General features: G+C 37.6%; 1 protein-coding gene across 6 annotated transcripts in view; it reads right to left on the bottom strand.

Moving 5' to 3' along the window:
• The window catches only part of PAFAH1B1 (platelet activating factor acetylhydrolase 1b regulatory subunit 1), a 70,487-nt gene that overhangs the window by 35,655 nt on the left and 11,593 nt on the right, over positions 1-23,239 (bottom strand). For 5 of the 6 annotated variants that reach the window (XR_004972929.1, XR_004972930.1, XM_036341081.1 and 2 more), the window contains exon 2: positions 5,013-5,235. Coding sequence is in view for 3 of the 6 variants with exons in the window: in XM_036341081.1 (XP_036196974.1) it covers positions 5,013-5,044 (32 nt within the window). In the remaining 3 variants the exon portion in view is untranslated. Of the gene's footprint in view, positions 1-5,012; positions 5,236-9,385; positions 9,438-23,239 lie in introns of those variants that run through there. The other variant, XM_036341080.1, reaches the window with a different exon arrangement.

The following is a 23,239-nucleotide window of genomic DNA, read 5'->3' as shown; positions in this document are numbered from 1 at the left end:
GTGCACTGCTGGTGGGAATGCAGACTGCTGCAGTCATTATGGAAAACAGTATGGAGTAAAAAAATTAAATACGGAACTGCCATTTGACCCAGTGATCCCACTTCCAGGAATATATCCTAAGAAACCCAAAATACCAATCAGAAATAATGCATGCACACCTATGTTCATAGCAGCACAATTTACAATAGCTAAGATCTGGAAACAGGCCAAGTGTCCATCAGTAGATGAGTGGATAAAAAAGCTGTGGTACATTTATACCATGGAATACTAAGTAGCAGTAAAAAAAAAAGAATCTCTTACCCTTTGAGGCAGCATGGAAGGACCTGGAGAATATCATGCTAAGTGAAATAAGTCAGAGAAAGACAAATATCACACGATCTCACTCATATGTAGAATCTAACTAACAAAATAAATTGATGAACGAAGTGGACCCAGAGACATGGGAGCATGGAACAGAGTGGGGAATCTTAGAGGGAAGGCCGGGAAGGGTGGGTGGGTGGAAGGTAATCAACCAAAGACCTTGTATGCATTTATGCATAACCCATGGACACACAGTGGGGTGGTGAGGGACTGGGGTGAAGATGGGCTAGAAAGGGTCAATGGGGGGAAAGGGAAGGACATATGTAATACTTTCAACAATAAAAATTTTTTAAAAAGTTTCATCTGGATTCAAGTTTATTTTTAGTACAATCTGTTATACTAATACTTTGCCAAACAGCTCACCTTTTCTCTACTGATGTGAACTTTATTTGCCTATCCCACAGTATTTTATTTATTACCTTACAGTAATGTTTGAATATTTGGTACAATCATTTCCTTTCTTTTAAAAATATTTTTTTAATTGATTTCAGAGAGGAAGGGAGAAGGGGAGAGAGAAACATCAATGATGAGAGAGAATCATTGACCAGCTGTCTCCTGCATGCCCCACGCTGGGGATTGAGCCCACAACCCAGGCATGTGCCCTGACTGGGAATCAAATGTGATCTCCTGGTTCACAGGCCAACGCTCAACCACTGAGCCATGCCAGCCTGGCAGTTCCTTTCTTATTAATCCTTTAAAAAAATTTTTTCAACTATTTTTCTCACCCAGATGAATTTTAGAATTAAGTCGGTCAAATTTATGGAAAATTCTGTTTAAATTTTGAATGGGGTTGTATTTAATTTTATTAATAATTTGAGATTTATGTAATCTTTCAATTATTCACTTTTTTTTCACCATAAAAAGGCAAATAAATATTTTCTACTACATTATTCAATAACAGAAATAATTCATTATTGTATGCCATCTTGTTTCTGGTCACCACACTAAATTCAATCATTCTAACTGTTGATTCTTTTCAATTTGTTATATTATTCAATATCTTTATATCTGAGTTCATATTAAAATTAGCTTATTATAATATTTTATTATTTTCTTCTTGCCTAGTGTTGCTATCAGGGTTATTCTAGCTTCATAAAATGAGATCCTAAATTTTCCATCTCTTTCTATTCTGGAAGAGGACATATAATCTGGAAAGTTACCAGTAATTAAAGATTCAACATAATTAGAGTCTAGGTTTGAAAACTGTCTAGATTTCAAGTCTGTAACTATCTTACAATTTCCTCTATAGCTAATGATCCACATAAGTTTTCTCCTTCCTCCCTGACCAATTTTATCACACACACACACACGCCTATTAAAAGAAAAAACAGGAGGACATCAATGGTATGGGGTGAGTTCCAACAGATGTTAAGTGAAAAAGAGTAAAAGTACAAAAGAACACAAATAGCATGCTACCTTTTTATTAAGAAAGGAGGAACCAGAAAACATACATATATCTCTCTTATAAGGTTGGTTCCTATAAGAGGTAAGGATGGGTAACTTAGAAGGGATTCTGAAGAGAATAAAACTTCTGCGTATAACTTTTTGGATAATCTTATGCATATTCAAAATATTATATTGTTAACAAGGATGGGAAGGGAAGGATGCAGAAAACTGAAAAACTAGAACAGATGAACCCAAATGTATTTTAAATGAATAATATAACCACACGAAGAGGGAAAACACAAAATAAAACTAATCCAAGTAATTTGCAATAACAGTACAGTAAGCCCTCACTTCACATAATCAATAGGTTCTTTGGAACTGCAATGAAATGACAGATAATGAAACCAATTTTACCATAGGCCAATGAATATAAAACAAAAGTCAAGTTCCTATGACATTTCATCAACATTGTAATGAAAAGAGATGCTTCTGAACAAAATGACCTTATTGGAGGACCTGCTTGTATTTGATTATATACTCTCTGTCTTGGGCAGGGTAGATGGAGGGAAAACTGTACAAATTGTGAACCCTTTTCAGGGTTTGTTCGTTTTTTTAAGTGGTATGAACATAATAATTCTGAAACTATTTTAGAAGTATTATAGGACTGAGCAAATGAGTTGAGAGTCAGGGTCTCACTATAAAAAGAGAAAAATAAGTACTACAGAGGGAAAGACAAGAAAGAAACTTGTGAAAATAGACTGGAATTAGAAGTATCAGTGTAGCCTAATGATTTCTAAAATAAATATGTGTGCATGTATGTATACGTGTGTGAGTGTGTGTGTGTACCTATACACCAGTTCTCAACTGGAGGAAATTTTGCCCCCATCTCCCCCAGAGGACAGTGGCAACATCTGGAGACATTGTTGATTGCAGCATCTAGTGGGTAGAGGCCAGGAATGTTGCTAAACAACCAACAGTGTACATGACAGGCCCCACAGCAAAGAATTATTTAGCCTAAATTGTCAACAGTGTCAAGACTGAGAAATCTTAGTACATATATATATACACCAAGTGTCTGTGCATATGTTTATATATCCATGTATTTCCTAGTTCTGTTTACTCAAAGGATCTAGAAACAAAGACAACCCAGTAGAAATAAGTAGCAACGAAGATTTTTTTCATTGATCTTTTAGAAAGAGTGGAAGAGAAGGAAAGACAGACAGAAACACTGATGTGAGAGAAACACATCAATTGGTCTCCTGCATGCATCCCATCCAGGGCCTGGGCCATGGAGGAGCCTGCAACCAAGGTATGTGCCCTTGACTGGAATCAAATTCAGGACCCTTTGGTCCACAGGCCTTCTATCCACTGAGCTAAACCGGCTAGGGCAATGCCCGTATCTTGATCTCTAATACCATTCCCCACTAAGAGGAACCAGGGCTTGATGGAGAAATGGTTGATTCTAGGTTTAAGGCAGGATTGGTACACAACAAGCCTGGAACATCTTATAATGCCAGAAAGTAAGAAAGTGCAATAAAAAATGATAGGGGCATATGTAAGAGCCAACGGAAGAGTCTCCTAGAGCAGCGGTCGCCAACCTTTCAGATCGCTGCTCCAAAGATTTCCCTTAAACCAGGGGTCGCCAATCTTTCGGACTTCACGAACCACCAGTGGTCTGCGGACCACCGGTTGGCGACCGCTATCCGAGAGGACAACCTAGAACAATTCACACATCAAAACAGTAAGTATAGTAGTGAATGATGAAACTATTGAAAATATAAGAACCCATGAGTTCATACAAATAATGAAAAGTCAACAAAAAGGAGAAAAAGATCTCTTGAATACAGTAAAATGCTTAGTGCTGACTAGCAACTGTAGAAAGAATAAAAGTGTTGAGGCCTAGCCAGTTTAGTTCAGTGGACAGAGCATCAGCCTCCAGACTCAATGGTTCCAGGTTCGATTCCAGTCAAGGGCATGTACCTCGGTTGCAGGCTCCTCCCTGGCTGGGCCCTGGTTGGGGTGCCTGCAGGAGGCAACCAATTGATGTGTTTCTCTCACATTGATATTTCTCTTTCCTCCTCTCTTCCATTCTCTCTAAAAATCAATGGAAAAATATCCTCGGGTGAGGATTATTAAAAAAAAAAAACCTACATATTTTTATCTAATTGTCTTCAAAGCAAGAAAGGTTGAGGAAATGTTTCAGATTAAATGACACTTATGACAACTGACCACAATACCTAATCCTGGACTGGATGGTGTACTAGAGAGGATTAAAATATTGCCATAAAGGACTATATTGGGTCAACTGACAAAATTCGAGTATGGAAGATAGGTTAAATAAAAGTATTGTTTCAATGTTTTAAATTTACTGAAATTGCTAACTGTACTTGGTTTTATATAAGAATATCCTTATTCTTAGGAACTGTGTACTAAAGTATCTCAGAGAAAGGTCCTTGATGTATGCAATTTACTCTGTCTACACAACCCCCCACACACAACACACACACACACACACACACACAGCTACAGAGTGCAAAATGATACAAAATGTTACCAATAGGTGAATTTGGATAAAATGTATATAAATATTCTTTGTACTAATCTATAAATTTGAAATTATTCCCAATTATACAGTTTAAAAAGCCACAGAAAATTTTAAAAGCCTAGAACACAAAACTAAATATTTTCCACTATATCCTTCACCTACAAAAAATAGAATGCCATAAAATCCTATATAGCAATGATCAAATCATTTTCATGCCTATCTAGTTAATGCATTTGCATTAACTATTACGTTAGCCACCTCATAAAGTTCAAATCCTATAAGAGCCAAAGGATGATAAAAAATACATAAGGCAAAGGAAAGGCATTAGCAGTAACAACAACAAAAAAGCTTTCATTTTTCTATTCTAATACATATATCTAGACAAAATAATTTAGAAGTGTTTTGAAGCACCTATCTTCCAAATGAACATAATTATATATTAAGACAAACTTGAGATAAAACTTATCCCAACTAACTTGATTTGCTTTAAATTTATACACAATAAGGTCACAAAAGTAAATAGTGCTATATCAAAGGCAGACTCAGTTTTAAAATCAGACCCAAATGCCCACATCAATATTTAAACACTCCTAACAGTTTTAATATAAAAACAGATCTCCTAAAGCTGTATTTTAATTTACTACCTTGTCCTTTATGAGAGAATATTTTAACACACACACACACACACACACACACACACACACACACCAGAGAAACTTACAGTTCATCTCGTTGTCTTTGGGACAGCACCATTTTGGCTGTAATGTCAAGCTTATTTGATATAGTGGTATGTCCCCTTCCTTTGGGAAATCAAAAGGCTTTGCAATCCCTGGATTTGTAATTAAATATTCCACTAAGTGACTTCCACGCAGGGGAAGATGATTCTTTTATAAGTGAATTCAACCAGTAACCAGGAGATATTCAGCAAGTAAGATTCATTCCACCTAAGGAAAAAGAGAAAAAAGATTATTTCTTTCATTTAGAATTTAAATTACTTCTAAGTTATTACTTGCAATATAACACACTTTCAAAGATGAGGTTTATTATGATGCTAATATGAATAGTAGGTGATATTTTCAACCTACTATGAAAATCAATCCCAAAAATAGATAGTATTTTATGCATTTTAAGTTATCTTTAGCTAGAGGCCCAGTGCATGAAATTCGTGCACTGGAGGGGTGTAGAGGTGGGTGTGTGTATGTGTGTCCTCAGCCTGGCGTGCGCCCTCTAGCAGTCCAGGAGCCCTCGGGGAATGTCCAACTGACGGCTTAGGGGAGCGGGCCTAAGCTGTCAGTTGGACATCCTTAGCGCTGCTGCAGAGGCAGGGCAGGCTTGCCAGTTGTGAGCCTGGCTTCTGGCTGAGTGGCGCTCCCCCTGTGGGAGCACACTGACCACGAGGGGCCAGCTCCTGCGTTGAGCATCTGCCCCCTGGTGGTTAGTGTGCATGATAGTGATCAGTCATTCCACTGTGTGGTCTATTTGCATATTAGCCTTTTGTTATATAGGATAGTTTTCAGCACTATTTTTATTTATTTTTTAGTTTTTTTGTTAATCCTCACTCGAGGATATTTTTCCATTGATTTTTAGAGAGAACAGAAAGGAGGGGGAGAAAAGGAACAAGAGAAATATTGATGTGAGAGACACGTTGACTGGTTGCCTTCTGCATGCACCCCCAGGGCCGGAAGGATCAAACTTGCAACCCAGGCACATGCCCTTGGCCAGAATTTAATCCAGGACCCTTCAGTCCACAGGCCGATGCTCTATCCACCGAGACAAACTGGCTAGGGAAGCACTATTTTTAAATTTACCCAGTCTCTACCAGCCACCCACCAGATTTTGATACTAATTTTATTAAATTTCAAATATTAACATATAACTTCTCTGCCTGGCCAGTGTGGTCCAGTGGTTAAGCATCAACCTCTAGGTCGTGGTTCGATTCCTGGTCGGTCAGGGCACATGCCCAGGATGCAAGCTCAATCATCTGTAGGGGGTGTGCAGAAAGCAGTCGATCAATGATTCTCTTATCATTGATGTTTCTCTCTCTTCCTCTCCGACTCTCTAAAATTAATAAAAATATATTTTAAAAAAACAAAACATATAACTTCTCTAGAAGACTATAATTTTAATTTTCCCTTAAAGTAAAATAAAGGTGTGGTGCATATATAAGATGGAATACTCCTACTCAGCCATAAGAAAGGATGAAATAGTGCCATTTGCAACAATGTAGATGGACCTTGAGAACATTATGCTAAGGGAAATGAGTCAGTCAGAAAAAGCTAAGAACCATATGATTTCACTCATATGTGGGATATAAAACTGAAACTCGTGAACACAAACAGCACTGTGGTGGTTGTCAGAGGGAAGGGTTTGGGGGATGAAGGGAGACGGTGACAAGAGATTTGACTTTGGGTGGTGGGCACATGGCGCTATATACAGACCTTGTAACACAGAAACCCACACCTTAAACCTGTATGTTCATATTGACCAATGTCACTGCAATAAATTTAATTTTTTTTATTTTTTATTTTTTTAAATATATTTTATTGATTTTTTACAGAGAGGAAGGGAGAGAGATAGAGAGTTAGAAACATCGATGAGAGAGAAACATCGATCAGCTGCCTCCTGCACACCTCCTACTGGGGATGTGCCCGCAACTAAGGTACATGCCCTTGACCGGAATCGAACCTGGGACCCTTCAGTCCGCAGGCCGACGCTCTATCCACTGAGCCAAACCGGTTTCGGCAATAAATTTAATTTTTTTTAAAAAGATTCTAATTTACAAAAAAAGCTATAATCTGAAAAAGGTATGACAGATGATTTCATAAAGTGTCAAAAGATACCAAACCAACCTGAGGTAACCTACAAGATTAAATATTAGTCACCAATAATCTTAGAATAGCTGATATTTACAATGTAAATAAACTATTTAGTAATCTAATGCCCTTAACTAATACATATAATCAAGAAATAAGTTAATATTATTTTTATTTTGTGTTCTTTAGAAGCATGTTTAAAAAAAGAGAGAAAGAAAATAAAAAACTGAATGAACTACCCTAAATTTTATGTACTCACACAGTAATCTAATTCTCTAATCTAGTTTTTAGATATTACTTAGTATTTCAGAGCCCCTTCTTTATACTTATAACACTATAAAATCAATGTATTGTGATCAGTTCAATTAGAGTAAGTGTAGGTAAAAGAAAAATCAAGTTTTCTTAAAGAATTATTCTTCAAATCTCCCAATTTATAAAAATAGTTTGTCTTATCATGTATAAAAATAGCTAGGTAGAATTTTTATTGTATTTAGGAAATATATCTGAGACAATCTTATTTAAAATCCAGAGTACTGATATATATAAAATTCAATCGGAAGGGGCACTTTAAAGAAGTAGAAAATCATCCTCTAAATGAAATGAAATTAACATCTAATAGAGGGTTTGTGGGTCCACCAATAAATATATCAAGAGGCACAACATGGACAGAGGAGAAAGAGCACTTCTTTACTACATTTTTCAAGCCTTAGCAGGCACTATTCCAGGCACCGAGGATACAGTGGTAAATAAGCTAGTCCAGGAAAAATGAGCAAACCCAGGTTTTAAATACGAGTCCTGAATCACAAAGTGAACGCTTAGATATTCCCCATGGCAGCTTCCATTTAAATTGAGATCCTTCTCCATTGAGCAATTCTAGTAAATATATTCAGGGATTTTATTGTCTTTAATGATTCTTCCAACCTGAAGGCCAGTTAGCTCAAAATGATAGCTAAAAACCATCACTACCACTATGTCTAAATCACCAAAATATGACTGTTAGTAATAAATTTGGGGATTGAGAACCAAACACAATGGACAACCCAGAAAACCATCGCTCTTTGTTATTTAACAATTCCTAGTTATTTAAGCCTCACTTTTCTAAGCCTTAATTGTCACCAAGTTAAAGCATTTAGGATCTCATACACTCTGACAAAGGTCACAATAGGGTAAGACTAATTTGATGGTAGTGATTATTTGAACTGTCTACAGGTTTCTATTAACTGGGACAGTGTATGTAATACACTGACAAAATTAATAATATAAATCAAAATGAAAAAGGAACATGGCAAAAATCCACTATGTATGTACTAGGTGTACCAGTTAATAATGCAGATTTTTTTCAGTAGATGGAGTTACACATATGTTGATATAGTGCGATTCTGATATGTACGCTATTTTGTTGTATTGACAGCAAGCTTCAAAACTTCATATGTCAAATTTGCTGAAGGTGTTAACATCATAGATATTTTTAAGCTTAAAAATGTCGAATTTCATGCCAAAAAAAGAGCATTTGCAGGAAGTTTTAATTCATTATTTTGAAGTAAAAGTTATCGTATACTTCGGGAAACTTATGGTGAACATGCTCCATCTCAAGATACTTGTGAAGGCTGGTTTAAACATTTTAAAAGTGATGATTTTGATGTGAAAGACAAAGAATGTCCAGGTCAACCAAAAAAGTTTGAAGACCAACAATTACAAGCATTATTATATAAAGATGCGTGTCAAACTCAAAAACAACTTGCAGACGTTGCTCAGCAAACAATTTCCGATCGTTTACAAGCAAAAGGAAAGATTTTAAAGGAAGGAAAATGGGTGCCACATCAACTGAACGAAAGACAAATGGAAAACCAAAAAGTCATCAGTAAATGTTGCTTCAATGGCACAAAAGAAAGTCTTTTTTGCATCAAACTGTGACTGGCGATGAAAAGTGAATTTAATTTATTCTGAGAACCCCAAACGCACAAAATCATGGGTTGATCCAGGTTAACCATCAACATTAAATGCAAGGCCAAATCGCTTCAGAAAGAAGACAATGCTCTGTATTTGGTGGGATCAGGAAGGTGTGGTGTATCATGCGCTTCTAAAGCCAGGTGAAACCATTAATACTGATCGCTACCGATGACAACAAATAATTAATTTGAACCACGCTTTGATCGTGAAATGACCAGAATGTGCCAGAAGACACGACAAAGTAATTTTGCTTCATTACGACGCACCATCACACACTTCAAAACCAGTTAAAGACATGTTAAAAGATCTTGCCTGGGAAGTATTAACCCACCCGTTGTATTCACCAGACCTTGCTCCTTCAGATTACCACTTGTTCCAATGGATGGCATACGCACTTTCTGAGCAGCACTTCAATACATACGAAGAAGTGGAAAATTGGGTCTCTGAATGGTTTGCCTCAAACAAGGAAAGTTCTATTGAGACAGTATCCACAAATTACCTGAAAGATGAGGGAAATGTGTAGCTAGGAATGGACATTACTTTGAATAAAGCACTTTTTAAAAATCTATATATTTTTATTGATTTCAGAGAGGAGGAAAGAGTGAGAGAGAGAGAGAAACATCAATGATGAGAGAGAATCATTGATCGGCTGCCTCCTGCATGGAGCCCGCAACCCAGGCATGTGCCCTTGACCGGAATTGAACCCGGGACCTTTCAGTCCACAGGCCGAAGCTCTATCCACTGAACCAAACCAGCTAGGGCTGAATAAAGCACTTTTGATGTCTCTCTTGAAATTATCGTGTTTCTTTGATTACAAAATCTGCCATTATTAACCAGTACACCTAGTACATTACATGGTCTAATTTAATTATGGAGAGACTGCTTCTCACCCAAAAAAAGCAAATCAATGTACAAAATTGGCAGTACCGGAATACAGGGGTGATCTAATAACAATAAAAACAAGATATAAACAAATCACTGAATGTACATTGAATGTATACTGATGTACTATTGCATAAGTTAAAATTTTTAAAATATGTTTTTATTGATTTCAGAGAGGAAGGGAGAGATAGAAACATCAATGATGAGAGAGAATCATTGATGAGCTGTCTCCTGCATGCCTCACATTAGGAATTGAGCCCACAACCCGGGCATATGGCCCGACCAGAATCGCACCATGATCTGCTAGTTCATAGGTCGATTCTCAACCACTGCTTAAGTTAATTTATTAATTCAGCAAACATTTACAAAACGCATACTATGTATGTGCCAGGCAGCAGGTTAAATGAGGGGGGAAACTTGGTCTTTACACTCAAGAAGTTACAGTCTACTGGAAAAGTCATCCAAGAATGAGCAACAGTGTGAAAAGTGTAACAAGTATTACCACACAGGGGGTGATGACTCAGGATGAAACTGAGCAGGTTAGCAGGGGCTTGATGACAAAACAAGCTTAGGTCTTCACAATTTGTCCTAGGAGCAATGGGGAGTCTTTAGATGAAATCATTCTCACTTTTATAATGAAGAATGGACCAGAAAGACTGGAAAGGAAGAGACCAGATAGGAGGAGGCTTGCAGTAATGAAGGTGATAGATGATAGGGATTCACACTAGCATAGCAGCAATATCTGAAGAGAATTAGATGAATTTAAGTTATTTACCAGGGAAATCTTACAAGGTTGGAGACTAGATGTGGGCAAGAAAGTGAGAAAGAAAAGTCAGCCAGGGAGTCTAAGGTAACTTCCAGAGATTTCTGGCTTAGAACTAAGTTGAACAAAAAAATCTGTGAGGGGATGAGGAAAGTATGATTCATTCCATTCTAGATATGTTAACTCCAAGGTGCCTGTGAGATTTCTAGTAGGAAGTTGTACAAACAAGTCAGGTCTGAAGAGAACCAACTTACAGAAATGAAGGTTTAGTACTTATCAACTTAGAGATGAAATAATTGAAGCCATGACAATGGATGAGATTGTCCCATGGAGAATGTGTACAGCAAGAGCAGCAGAGCCAGGCAGAACAACACCAACACTTAAACACAACAACAACAACTACAACAAAAACCCTCGAATTTACAATTGAAGCTAAGAAAAAGCAATAAAGGGGTAAAAATAAAAACAGGAGAGACAATCCACAGTATCTAAAGTTATCCAACTATTAAGCAAAATGAGGTATGAAATGGGTCTGCTCCATTAAGTATAGAGCTCACTGATAACTTTGATGAGAACAGATTTAGTAAAATGGTAGGGACATAGTTTTAACATGGCAAAAACCACACTTAAGTGGGTTGACTAGTACAAAGAGAGGAATTAAAGATGACACCATAAATAAATATCTCAGAAAGAGGTGGAAATGTAGAAAAGCCGTTTTTCTGGTTGTTGCTGCTGTGTGTGTGTTTTTCCATTTCAACCAAGCAAGATGCTTAAATGGTAATGGTAGAACGAAAAAAATGGACACAGAGAAAATGAAGAAAGGAATTAAGAATTTTAATATCACCATTTTCTCACCCTAATCAACTAAAGGCAGACAACTAGACATGATTTATATACTCTTTGATAGAATAACACTATACAACCTATAAAGTACTCTTGCCTGAAAATCAAATTTGAATCTGTTCAAATATCTGGCTTCAACTACCACTTTGAATGAAGTATAGAGGGCAGAAGAATATGTTAAGGACACGATGGGATATATCCAGCAATATCCAGACTGTGAAAAGCCCTATAAAATAAATGACCCAATTTCTTTAAATATATTCTAAGAAAGAGAGAAAGGAAAACCTATATATTAAAAGAGAAGTGATAAACAATTGCAATTTATAGATCTTAGTTAGATCTGGATTCAAAAAATCACTTATAAAATAATTATTTATAAAATAAATAAACAAGTGAATAAACATTTGGGGAAATTTGAACACTGACCGGATGTCTAATGATATTAAAGAATAATTGTGAACTTTTCAAGAGTATTTATAGTATTGTGGTTAAGTCTTTTAGAAATACACACAAAAAGTTCATCAGTTAAGCCGGCTGGTGTGGCTCAGTGGTTGAGTATTGACCTATGAACCAGGAGATCACAGTTAGACTCCTAGTCAGGGCACATGCCCTGGGTTGTGGGTTCGATCCATAGTGTGAGGCATGCAGGAGGCAGCTGATCAATGATTCTCTCTTATCATTGAGGTTTCTATCTCTTCCCTCTTCTCTAAAATCAATAAAAAAGTATTTTTAAAAAATTTACCAGTTAAATTATATGCCTTGAATTGGCTTCAAAAATTTTGGGTGGAAAGAGTAGATGGTGGAAAATATATGAAATAAGGTTGGCTTTGAGTTGATAACTGTTGAAGCTGGGTAATGGGTACAAAAAGGGTTCACCACACCATTCTCTAATTTTATTTATGGGTCTGGTATTTTCTATATGAAAGTCTTTTCTTTTTTTTTAAAGCAGAGGGAGGTCCTGGCCAAGTAGCTCAGTTAGTTAGAGTGTCTTCCTGATAAGCCAAGGTTGCAGGTTTGATCTCCAGTCAGGGTCCATATAAGAATCAACCAATGAATGCATAAATAAGTGGAACAAATAATTTATCATATTCTCTCTCTCTCTCAAATCAATCAATACATTTAAAAAAAAAATGGAACAAGGAGCTAAGGGAAGAGGAAGAGAAAGGAATATGATCCACATGTACAAGTCTTACACATAAAGATGGGTCACCTCTTCCACTGTGTTAGAAAGAAAAAAAGATGCAAATTTTTTTAAAAAAGATTTTTAATTGATTTTTAGAGAGAGAGGAAGGGAGAGGGGGAAAAGGGAGAGAAACATTGACCAGCTGCCTCCTGCACCCCCTAACCAGGAATCAAGCCTGCAACCTGGGCACATGCCCTGACTCGATATAGAACCGGCAACCCTTCAGTGCATGGGATGACACCTAACCAAGCCACACTGGCTAGGGCACAAATATGTTTTTATATTTCAGGGGGAAAAAGGAAGTAAGGTCATTTGCTGAGTAGGCAGGGTAAAGATGAAGGCTTTACGAGGCTTGAAATAGCTGCTATGGAGAGCAAAGAAATGCAACAGGAAGAACATTGTTTAGATGGGAGACTGAAATTTTAGTGGTACCAATGTACAAAGACATGTGATTTTTCTTTACTAAGTATGTACAGTCTGACTGCAGACACAGAAAATATGCATATTTAGAGATCTAGGGTTGGGCTGAGGGTTTGTAAGGTATGTGGGAGGAATGCATAATCAAGAGGTGAAATAATGGATCAAACAAAACCTAAACTGCATTGTGCAGAAAGTGAAAACAGGAAAGAAAAATAGAAGAGTAGAAGGATCAAGAAAGCAGGTCTCACCCGGCCAGGGTGGCTCAGTGGTTGAGCATCAACCTATGAGCCAGAAGGTCACAGTTTGATTCCTGGTCAGGGCACGTGCCTGGGTTGCTGGCTCTATCCCCAGTGTGGGGTGTGCAGGAGGCAGCTAATCAGCGATTCTCTATCATTGATGTTTCTCTCTCTCTCTCTTCTCTGAAATCAATAAAAAATATATTGAAATAAAAAAATAAACCAATAAGAAATATACACCTCTGAGAACATGTATATATTGTGCAAACTGGATTTACTAAAATAGTTTAAGATGGAAGTAACTATGGATCTTAACTAGACCTATACATTAAAACCACCTCATCCACCCCCTCCCCACTCCCCACACACAACCACCTGAGAAACTTTCTGAGTATAATCATGATGGGGCCTTACCCTCAGAGGTTCTGAGGAGGCATCTAAATTTTTAAAATTTCTCCAGGTGATTTTGATGCATGTGCTCAAATCATAGCTAGTACTAAAGGGTCAAAAGCAATATTACAAAGGGACAGCGTCAGAAAGTATTAACTGGGATCCATAGACAATTATCAAATTGTGAGGCCAAAGTACTAAGATTTCAATGGTAATTACAACTACTGTCACTCAAATTCAAAGAAATATTTACAACGCAGGTATATCTTAAAGAGACCTATTAACAGGAAAAAGAGGTCAAGCCAACATTATGATATAAGTAAGCATTTATCACTATAGTTAAGCTTTTATTAACAGTTTTTTTAATCCTTCAAGAAAATACAGTTGGCTTTCTCATTATATAATTATCTAATCTTCCTGGTTTGTCCTAATAAAGATGCATTCCTTTACATGTATTTACATGTAATATTAACTTTGTTGCTTTTCATCTTTTCCCCTTGTATCTAGGCCAGGGGTCAACAAACTTTCTGTAAAAAGCTAGACAGTAAATATTCCCAGTTTTGACAACGTTACAATTTCTGTAGCAAGAAAACAACAATAAACAATATGTAAAGTAACAGGTGTGTCTCTGTTCCAATAAAACTTTACGGACACTAAAATGTGAATTTCATATATTTTTTTTTTAATCCTCACCCAATGTTATGTTTTTTCTATTGATTCTAGAGAGAAGGGAGAGGGAGAGAGAAAGAAACATAATGTGAGAGAGAAACAGCAATCAGTTGCCTCCCGTAAGCACCTGGACTGGAGATAGAAACTACAACCGGAGTGTATGCCCTGATCAGAGAATAGAACCCGGGACCCACAAGTGCACCACAGGATGACGCTCTAACCACTGACCCCACCAGCCAGGGCCGAATTTCATATCATTTTTAGAAATTAATAAGTTATAATTTTAACTTTACAAACTATTTTACAAAATAAATTTTATAAAAATCTTTATGAAGTAAAATTGTACAATATATATATATTTTTTGCTTTTTTTAACCACTAAAATTATTTAAAAAAACCATTCTTAGCTCACAGGCTGTACAAAAACAAGTAGCAGGCAGGATTTGGCTTGCCAGCCATAGTTTGCAAACCTCCTAAACTAGACAAAAAAGATAATAATAATTTCACAGAGTTTGTCAGGCAGATTAAATGAGTTGACCCATGTACTTAGAAGAGTGCCTGGTACATAGTACTATCTGATTTTATATATATACATCACTCTTAGTTTCTATGTCTCATCCATTTTCTTTAATACTACTTCATTGTATTAGCCTAACTCATTGAAACGTTTTGCCTAAAATTTGATTGTTATAAGAAAAGATATTTCACTGTTGAGGCAGAAAAAGTATGCAATTATGCCTCATTAGCTTTTCCTAGAAACTAACTTTCTAGCTCTCTCAAAAATTCAAAGTAGCCTAGCCTGGTGGCTTAAGTTGGTTGGAGCATGGTTCCATACACTAAAAGGTTGCAGGTTCAATTCCAGATCATGGCACATACCTAGGTTGTGGGTTCGATCCCCAGTCAGGATCCATACTGGAGGCAACCAAGTAATGTTTTTCTCTCTTTCTTTCTCTCTCTCTCTCTCTCCCAATCTCTCCCTCTAAAAATCAATAAAAACATATCCTTGGGTGAGGATTAAAAAACAAAAACGGTCCAAGTAAATATATTCACCTGTAATGTACCATAGCATTAGTACCATTACGCTGAACCTCAGGCATTAAAATAACAAATAAAAACACTAAGACCTCAGAGGAGGTTATAAAGATTCCTAATTTTCAACACACGAATGCAACTGCTTTTAGGAAGGACTTGTCTATAAATGCATCATTACATTATAACCAAGACAGCTTACAAATTCAGGTTTAGAGTACGTTTTCCTTTAGGTGACTGACTAGTCAATCAATTTAATTAGTCAAAGTAAGTAGATATCAACATCATCAAGATGCCCATACTACCCAAAGCAATCTATAGATTCAATGCACTCCCCATTAAATTACCAACAGCATATTTCACAGATCTAGAATGAACTTTCCAAAAATTCATCCGGAATAAAAAAAGACCCCAAATAGCAACAGCAATCCTGAGAAAGAACAAAGTAGGTGGGATCTCAATACCGGATATCAAGCTGTATCACAAAGCCACTGTTCTCAAAACAGCCTGGTACTGGCACAAGAACAGACAAATAGATCAATGGAATAGAATAGAGAACCCAGAAATCGACCCAAACCACTATGCTCAATTAATATTTGACAAAGGAGGCATTAACATACAATGGAGTCAAGACAGCCTCTTCAATAAATGGTGTTGGGAAAATTAGATACATGCAAAAAAATGAAACTAGACCACCAACTTACACCATACACAAAAATAAACTCAAAATGGATAAAGGACTTAAACATAAGACAGGAAACCATAAAAATACTAAAGAAATCCAAAGGCAGCAAAATCTCAGACATATGCCGAAGCAATTTCTTCACTGATACTGCTCCTAGGGCAATGGAAACTAAAGAGAAAATAAATAAATGGGACTACATCAAAATAAAAAGCTTTTGTACAGCAAAGGAAACCATCAACAAAACAACAAGAAAGCCCACTGCATGGGAGAACATATTTGCAAATGTTATCAGCGATAAGGGTTTAATCTCCAACATTTATAGAGAACTCATACAACTTAACAAAAGGAAGATAAACAACCCAATCAAAAAATGGGCAACGGATCTAAATAGATACTTTTCAAAAGAAGATAGAAGAAAGGCCAAAAGGCATATGAAAACATGCTCAAAGTCACTAATCATCGGAGAGATGCAAATCAAAACGACGATGCGGTACCATCTCACACCTGTCAGAATGGCTACCATCAACAAATCAACAAACGACAAGTGCTGGCGAGGATGCGGAGAAAAAGGAACCCTTGTGCACTGCTGGTGGGAATGCAGACTGGTGCAGCCACTGTGGAGCGCAGTATGGAGTTTCCTCAAAAAAACTAAAAATGGAACTCCCATTTGACCCAGTGATCCCACTTCTAGGAATATATCCCAAGAAACTAGAAACACCAATTAGAAAGGATATATGCACCCCTATGTTCACAGCAGCACAATTCACCATAGCTAAGATCTGGAAACAGCCTAAGTGCCCATCAGTAGATGAGTGGATTAAAAAACTGTGGTACATCTACACGATGGAATACTATGCTGCGGTAAAAAAGGAGTTCTTACCATTTGCAATAGCATGGATGGAACTGGAGAGCATTATGCTAAGTGAAATAAGTCAGTTAGAGAAAGATAAATATCACATGATCTCACTCATTTATGGAATATAACATAAACTGATGAACAAAAACAGATCCAGAGACAGAGAAGCATCAATCAGACGTCAAACCTCAGAGGGAAGGTAGGGGAGGGTGGGGGTAAAGGGGAGAGATCAACCAAAGGACTTATATGCAAGCATATAGGCCTAACCAATGGACACAGACAACAGGGGAGGGAGGGCATGGGGGGGGGGGTTAATGTGGGGATAAGGACATATATGTAATAACTTAATCAATAAAGAAATTAATAAAAAAACAAAGTAAATAGAGACTCTCACCCAGCCTGGCCCAGCCTAATACTAAAGTATGAGTCAAAGAATGTTAAGGAAAAGCTATACAGAATGCAGGGGAGGCCATTTATTTCAGAAAGGTATAATGAAGTAGCATTCCACATGCGGAAGTCTTCATTATTAAAATGTTTTACTTTGGTATACATATCCCTCACCCATATATCTTGCAATTTTCCATTCCCCTTTAAGATTCAACCTGAAGGAGGCCAATCACCTCCTGTGAAGCCCTCCCTGGCCAGCCCATTCCCCTTGGCAGAGGTAGGCATCCTCTTCTTTAGTCTCATTGTGTCATGTCCATATAATCCTAATAGCTATGTTTACTGAATGCCATTACATTCTAAGTCCCTCTTCTACAATGTTCAATTCTTCCAACACCCAGCAAAGAAACTAATATCCTCATTTAACAGATGAGGAAACAACTTCACTAAGGTCAGGTCATGTATCCAAGGTCAAATAGCTAGGCAGTAGCAGGACCCAGATTTAAGCCAGGTTTGGTTTTTACTCCCACATCAATGGTTTCAAACAACAGGAATGAGAACAGAAAGGAGGCCAAACAGACAGGACTCCCTTTTTATCTGTTTATGTATTGGGTTTCTGTGCAAGAGTTTTTGGGTAAAAGTTTACAGTGCTAAGATAAATTTGAAAAATCACTGATTCTATCCTGTGCTGCCTCCCACATTCTTTGTAACTAGATACATGCTATGCTTAGTACCAGACTGACCTCCTTAGGAGAAAACATGAACTGAATTTCTTTGTTGTTCTGGCACTCAATAAATGTTTGTAAGGAATCAAACTTTGAAAGCAAGACTTTCCAAATAATTATATCTCCACAATAATAGGCAATTTAGTAACTAACTTATAAGGGCATAGCAATTTCTAGTTCATAAATTCTTTCATATATATTATCTTCTTCAAAAGAGAAACCAAGCTAAACTTTTAAAAATGCTTTCCAAAAATGGTACAGTCAACACAGTTTGATTTTAATAAACTATTATCCAACAATGACATACAGCATTGGCAAAAGAAATTAACAATGTTTTATTTTGTTTTAACTGCCATACTGAAATACTATTAGAGTTAAACCATAAAACTGCCAATAATGGTAATTACACAGGTTCAACCTCATACTTATCAATGGTATTTAAACAGCATTAGCAAAGTTCTCAGCAGCTAGCATAAATAGCAAAACTGGGATTTATTTACATAGTTTTGACAAAAAAATTAAGCAGAGTAACTCCCTCCTGTGATTTCATAGTTCTTTGTACATACACATATTTAAAACTTCTCACAGTACACTGTAATTAACTATCTGCCTTAATAGTGTCTCCTCAACAACTGTCCTCCAAAGCTGCAACATATTTATTCCTTGTTGTATTTCTACCAAACATCATGGTAATTAACACACAAGTAGATATCTAGTGTTTTTAAATGACTACAATAAACATCATAGTAAAACTAAAAATTTATTGTGTTTTCAGAACTAAAGATGCAAAATATCACTTTATTCTCATCCTTTTCGTTAAATTAAAAAAAAAATCAAAATCTGAAATATGGGCAAACATCCAAGCCCAGCTGTATGGGACTGGTTTTGATATAACTTTTTTCTTTTTAAAGCTTGAACACCATCGGGCTGGTGTGGTTCAGTGGTTGAGTGTCGATCCACACATGAACCAGGAGGTCACAGTTCGATTCTCGGTCAGGGTGGTCAGGGCACATGCCTGGGTTTCGGGAATCCATCCCCAGTAGGGGGTATGCAAGAGGCAGCTGTCATCATTCTCATCACTGATGTTTCTATCTCTATCTCCCTCTCCCTTCCCCTCTCTGAAATAAAAACAAAAACAAAACACACACAGATTGAACACCAATTAACATAAGAGAAAGTAAGCCAATTTTTAAAGCCTGTAGAAAAATCAATTGGCTGTCTTAACTTTATACTGAAAAATTTTTTTTTTTAAATTAAAGAACTTTTACCCTCCCTTAACATTGATATTATCCTTCTGGTTTCTGCCTACAAATGCTACATTTTCAAGCGACAAACATAGCTATAACAGCTCTTAGATCTGATTTTTATTTATTTATTATTTTTATTTTTTTAGATCTGATTTTTTTTTTTTTAAGTCAAACCAGGTCACACAAAAAAAATCCATTGCCTTAAATCAAGAAAAAAAAAGCTTGCTAATATTTCCAAGCATACAAACAATTAACAGAAGACATACTGTTCTAGGGGCATTTTTAAAGCATAAGGTATGGTGAATACTATGCAGTTAGCCCAAAGGAATTACAAGGCAGAAATCACTGTAATACTTAAAAAAGGGAACAATGTCCTAAAACTGGTTATTTCATGGTGATTTTTTTTTTTAATATATTTTATTGATTTTCTACAGAGAGGAAGGGAGAGAGATAGAGAGCCAGAAACATCGATGAGAGAGAATCATCGATCAGCTGCCTCCTGCACATCTCCCACTGGGGATATGCCCGCAACCCAGGTACATGCCCTTGACCAGAATCGAACCCGGGACCTCCCAGTCCGCAGGCCGATGCTCTATCCACTGAGCCAAACCGGTTTCGGCTTCATGGTGATTTTTAAAAAATATATTGTTATTGATTTCAGAGAGGGAGAGGGAAAGAGAGATAGAAACATCAATGATGAGAGAGAATCAATGGTTGGCGGCCTTTTACACACCCCCTACTGGGAATAGAACCCTTCAACCCAGGCATGTGCCCTTGAAGAGAATGGAACCCAGGACCCTTCAGCCTGCAGGCCAATGCTCTGTCCACTGAGCCAAACCAGATAGGGCTCATGGTGATTATTTTGGAAATAATATATGATATTAAAGCATGGGGAGGCTGGAAGTAGATGACAGAGGCCTGGACTAGGATGGAAGCATTTGGAATGATTTGGGGGAGAGGGGGAAGCTTTATAGTCAAATAGCAATTATGCAAAAGTGGAATTTCTAAAATTTTATTGATTTTAAAGAGAGAGAGATGGAGAGAAACATCAATTTGTGTTCCACTTATTTATGCATTCAATAATTGCTTCTCGGTATGTGCCCTGACCACAGACTGAACCCACAATCTTGGTATATAGCAGTGCTTCTCAACCTGTGGGTCGCGACCCCTTTGGCGGTCGAAGGACCCTTTCACAGGGGTCGCCTAAGACCATCCTGCATATCAGATATTTACATTACGATTCATAACGGTAGCAACATTACAGTTATGAAGTAGCAACGAAAATAATGTTATGGTTGGGTCACAACATGAGGAGCTGTATTTAAAGGGCCAGAAGGTTGAGAACCACTGGTATATAGGGACAGTACTCTAACCAACTCAGCTACTCAGCCAAGGCTGATTTTTTTTTTTTTACAGAGTTTAGTAGTTGCTCTTGGAAGATGGCTTTCTCTAGGATATGATCTTAATCCTAAAGGCAGATCTCTTGTTTATATCTAAGGACAACTGCCCAGGTTGTTATGGCAACCCAACTGGAAAACCTGCAGTATCTCAACTGAACTAATTTCTAGTTTATATTATTATCCACACCAATATCTACCTCCAATGCAACAGCAACTGAGAAATAAGTATACTCTTGATCTCAATATATTCATTAATTTACTGAAGATGTACCAAGTACCCAGTATTCATCCAAAGAACGCTTATCTGTATGCCATATGCCTCATCTATGGAAAGCTACATGTGACATAAAAACAATGTTTAGTCTCTGTCCATAAGAAACTTACAATATAATAAAAGATGTGAGCTTTACATATCCTTTCATTCATTGACTATTACGCTAGGCTCTGTCTGTAAGGTTTTAAAATAAGTAAAAATGTATACAATGTAATTCACCCCTAAGGAAATATATAATCTAGTTAGAGTGAGGTGTGAGGGTAGGGACTAGAAAGAAGGTGACAAAGAGAATATAAGATGAACTGAGCACTGACCAAGTCACCTTTTAAAACTGAAAGACTAAGAAAGATGGAAACAAACGATTGGGAATTTTTTGAGGCAGGTTTTAGATAAAGAGAAAATAATGAATATAACATGACAACAAAATAGTCAAATATAAAATAATTTTTCCTTTTTCAAAAAAAAATGTTTTTATTGATTTTTTTTAGAGAGACAGGAAGGGACAGGGAGAGAAACGGATCTGAGAAACACCAATCAGTTACCTCCCATATGTACCCTGATCAGGAATCAAACCTGCAACCTTTCCATGCATGGCACGATGCTCAACCAACTGAGCCACACCAATCAGGGCACAAAATTACTTTAATTAGTTGGAAAATACAGTATTGCTGAAAAGTTGAGGCTAAGGATGGCAAACTGAGAAATAAAAAAAGCAGACATAAGATACAGAGCTGCAATTCTAGTAGGACTAAAGAAAAAAAATCTTCCTTACTTTTAAATAAAGGGGAGTCTTGAGCACAATGTGAAGAAGAGGCAGAGCCGTCTATTAGTATGCTTCTTGAGGGTAGAGACCATATTTATTACAGACATAAATAAAAATACCTCCTCACATTCAATCTACGCTGAAAACTACCATAAGTCCTGATGCATAGAAATGGTCTTCTCCTGAAGCAATTAATTTCCAGGAGCATAAAACAGGATTGTGTAGTGGCCTCTTTTTTTTTTAAGTGTATATTTCTTAATGACTTTAAAATTATGGGTAAAGAAGACAAACAAGAAGATAGGGATGTAGCAAATTCAAAATTAAAAAAAAAATTTTATTAATCCTCACCCAAAAATATATTTTCCATTGATTTTTTAGAGAGAAGGGAGGGGGAGAGATAAACATGGATTTGAGAAATACACATCAGCCCTAGCCAGCTTGGCTCAGTGGATAGAGCATCGGCTTGCAGACTGAAGGGTGGCGGGTTTGATTCCAGCCAAGGGCATATGCCTGGGTTGCAGGCTCGATCCCCAGTGGGGGGCACGCAGGAGGCAGCCAATCCATGAGTCTCATCATTGATGTTTCTATCTCTCTCTCCCCCTCTCCCTTCCTCTCTGAAATCAATAAAAATATTTAAAAAGAAAAAAGAAATACACATCAATTGGTTGCCTCTTGCAAGTGCCCCAACTAGAGCAGGGTCCCCAACTGGAGCAGGGTCCTAGCCTACAACCCCAGGTACGTGCACTCTGACTGGAATCGAACCTGCAACCCTCAGTCCACAGGCCAACCCTCCAACCACTGAGGCAAACTGGCTATGTCAAAATTATCATCATATATAATAAAAGCCTAATATGCAAACTATCCCCTTGGCCAGGAGTTCGACCACTCGCTATGACGTGCAGTGACTACCAGGGGCGGCATGGAACATTGCAGGCGTCGGTGATTGCAACAGTGGAGATGCTGCCGGCCCCGATGGGCCCCAACGAGAGCGGGACACAGGACTGCAGCAGGATTATGGAGCAGGTGAGCAGGTGGCGCCAGGCCAACGTGTGCGAGTGGGGCCTGATTGCCCTGTTGATGGTGACAAGCCAGCGGCGGCGGTGGGGGGCGGGGCCACCGCCCAGCTCCCAGGTGCTGAGGGAGCTGGGCAGGGGCCAGATGCCTCTGGCAGAGGGGGGCACACAGAGGTCCAGGGCCCAGGTGCTGCCCAGGGCCCAGAGGCCAGCTGGGACCTGCCCTTCCACACCAGAGGCTCACCCTGAAATCACCAACCAGGCCTGGGGACTGCAATCGTGCATGAAATTAGTGCATCGGGCCTCTAGTTTTTTAAGAACAACCTTATAAGCACTTTCACAAATTCTACTTGGGTAAAACTAGGTTTTCACAAATAATATATAAATGGTCTGTACTTGATGTATAGAATATCCACACTTAGA

Source organism: Myotis myotis, unplaced genomic scaffold, assembly GCF_014108235.1.
Source record: "Myotis myotis isolate mMyoMyo1 unplaced genomic scaffold, mMyoMyo1.p scaffold_m19_p_17, whole genome shotgun sequence".
In the NCBI taxonomy this organism is placed as follows: Eukaryota; Metazoa; Chordata; class Mammalia; order Chiroptera; family Vespertilionidae; genus Myotis; species Myotis myotis.
Note: the sequence above shows the minus strand (reverse complement) of the source record. Positions and strands in the feature narration are given on the sequence as shown.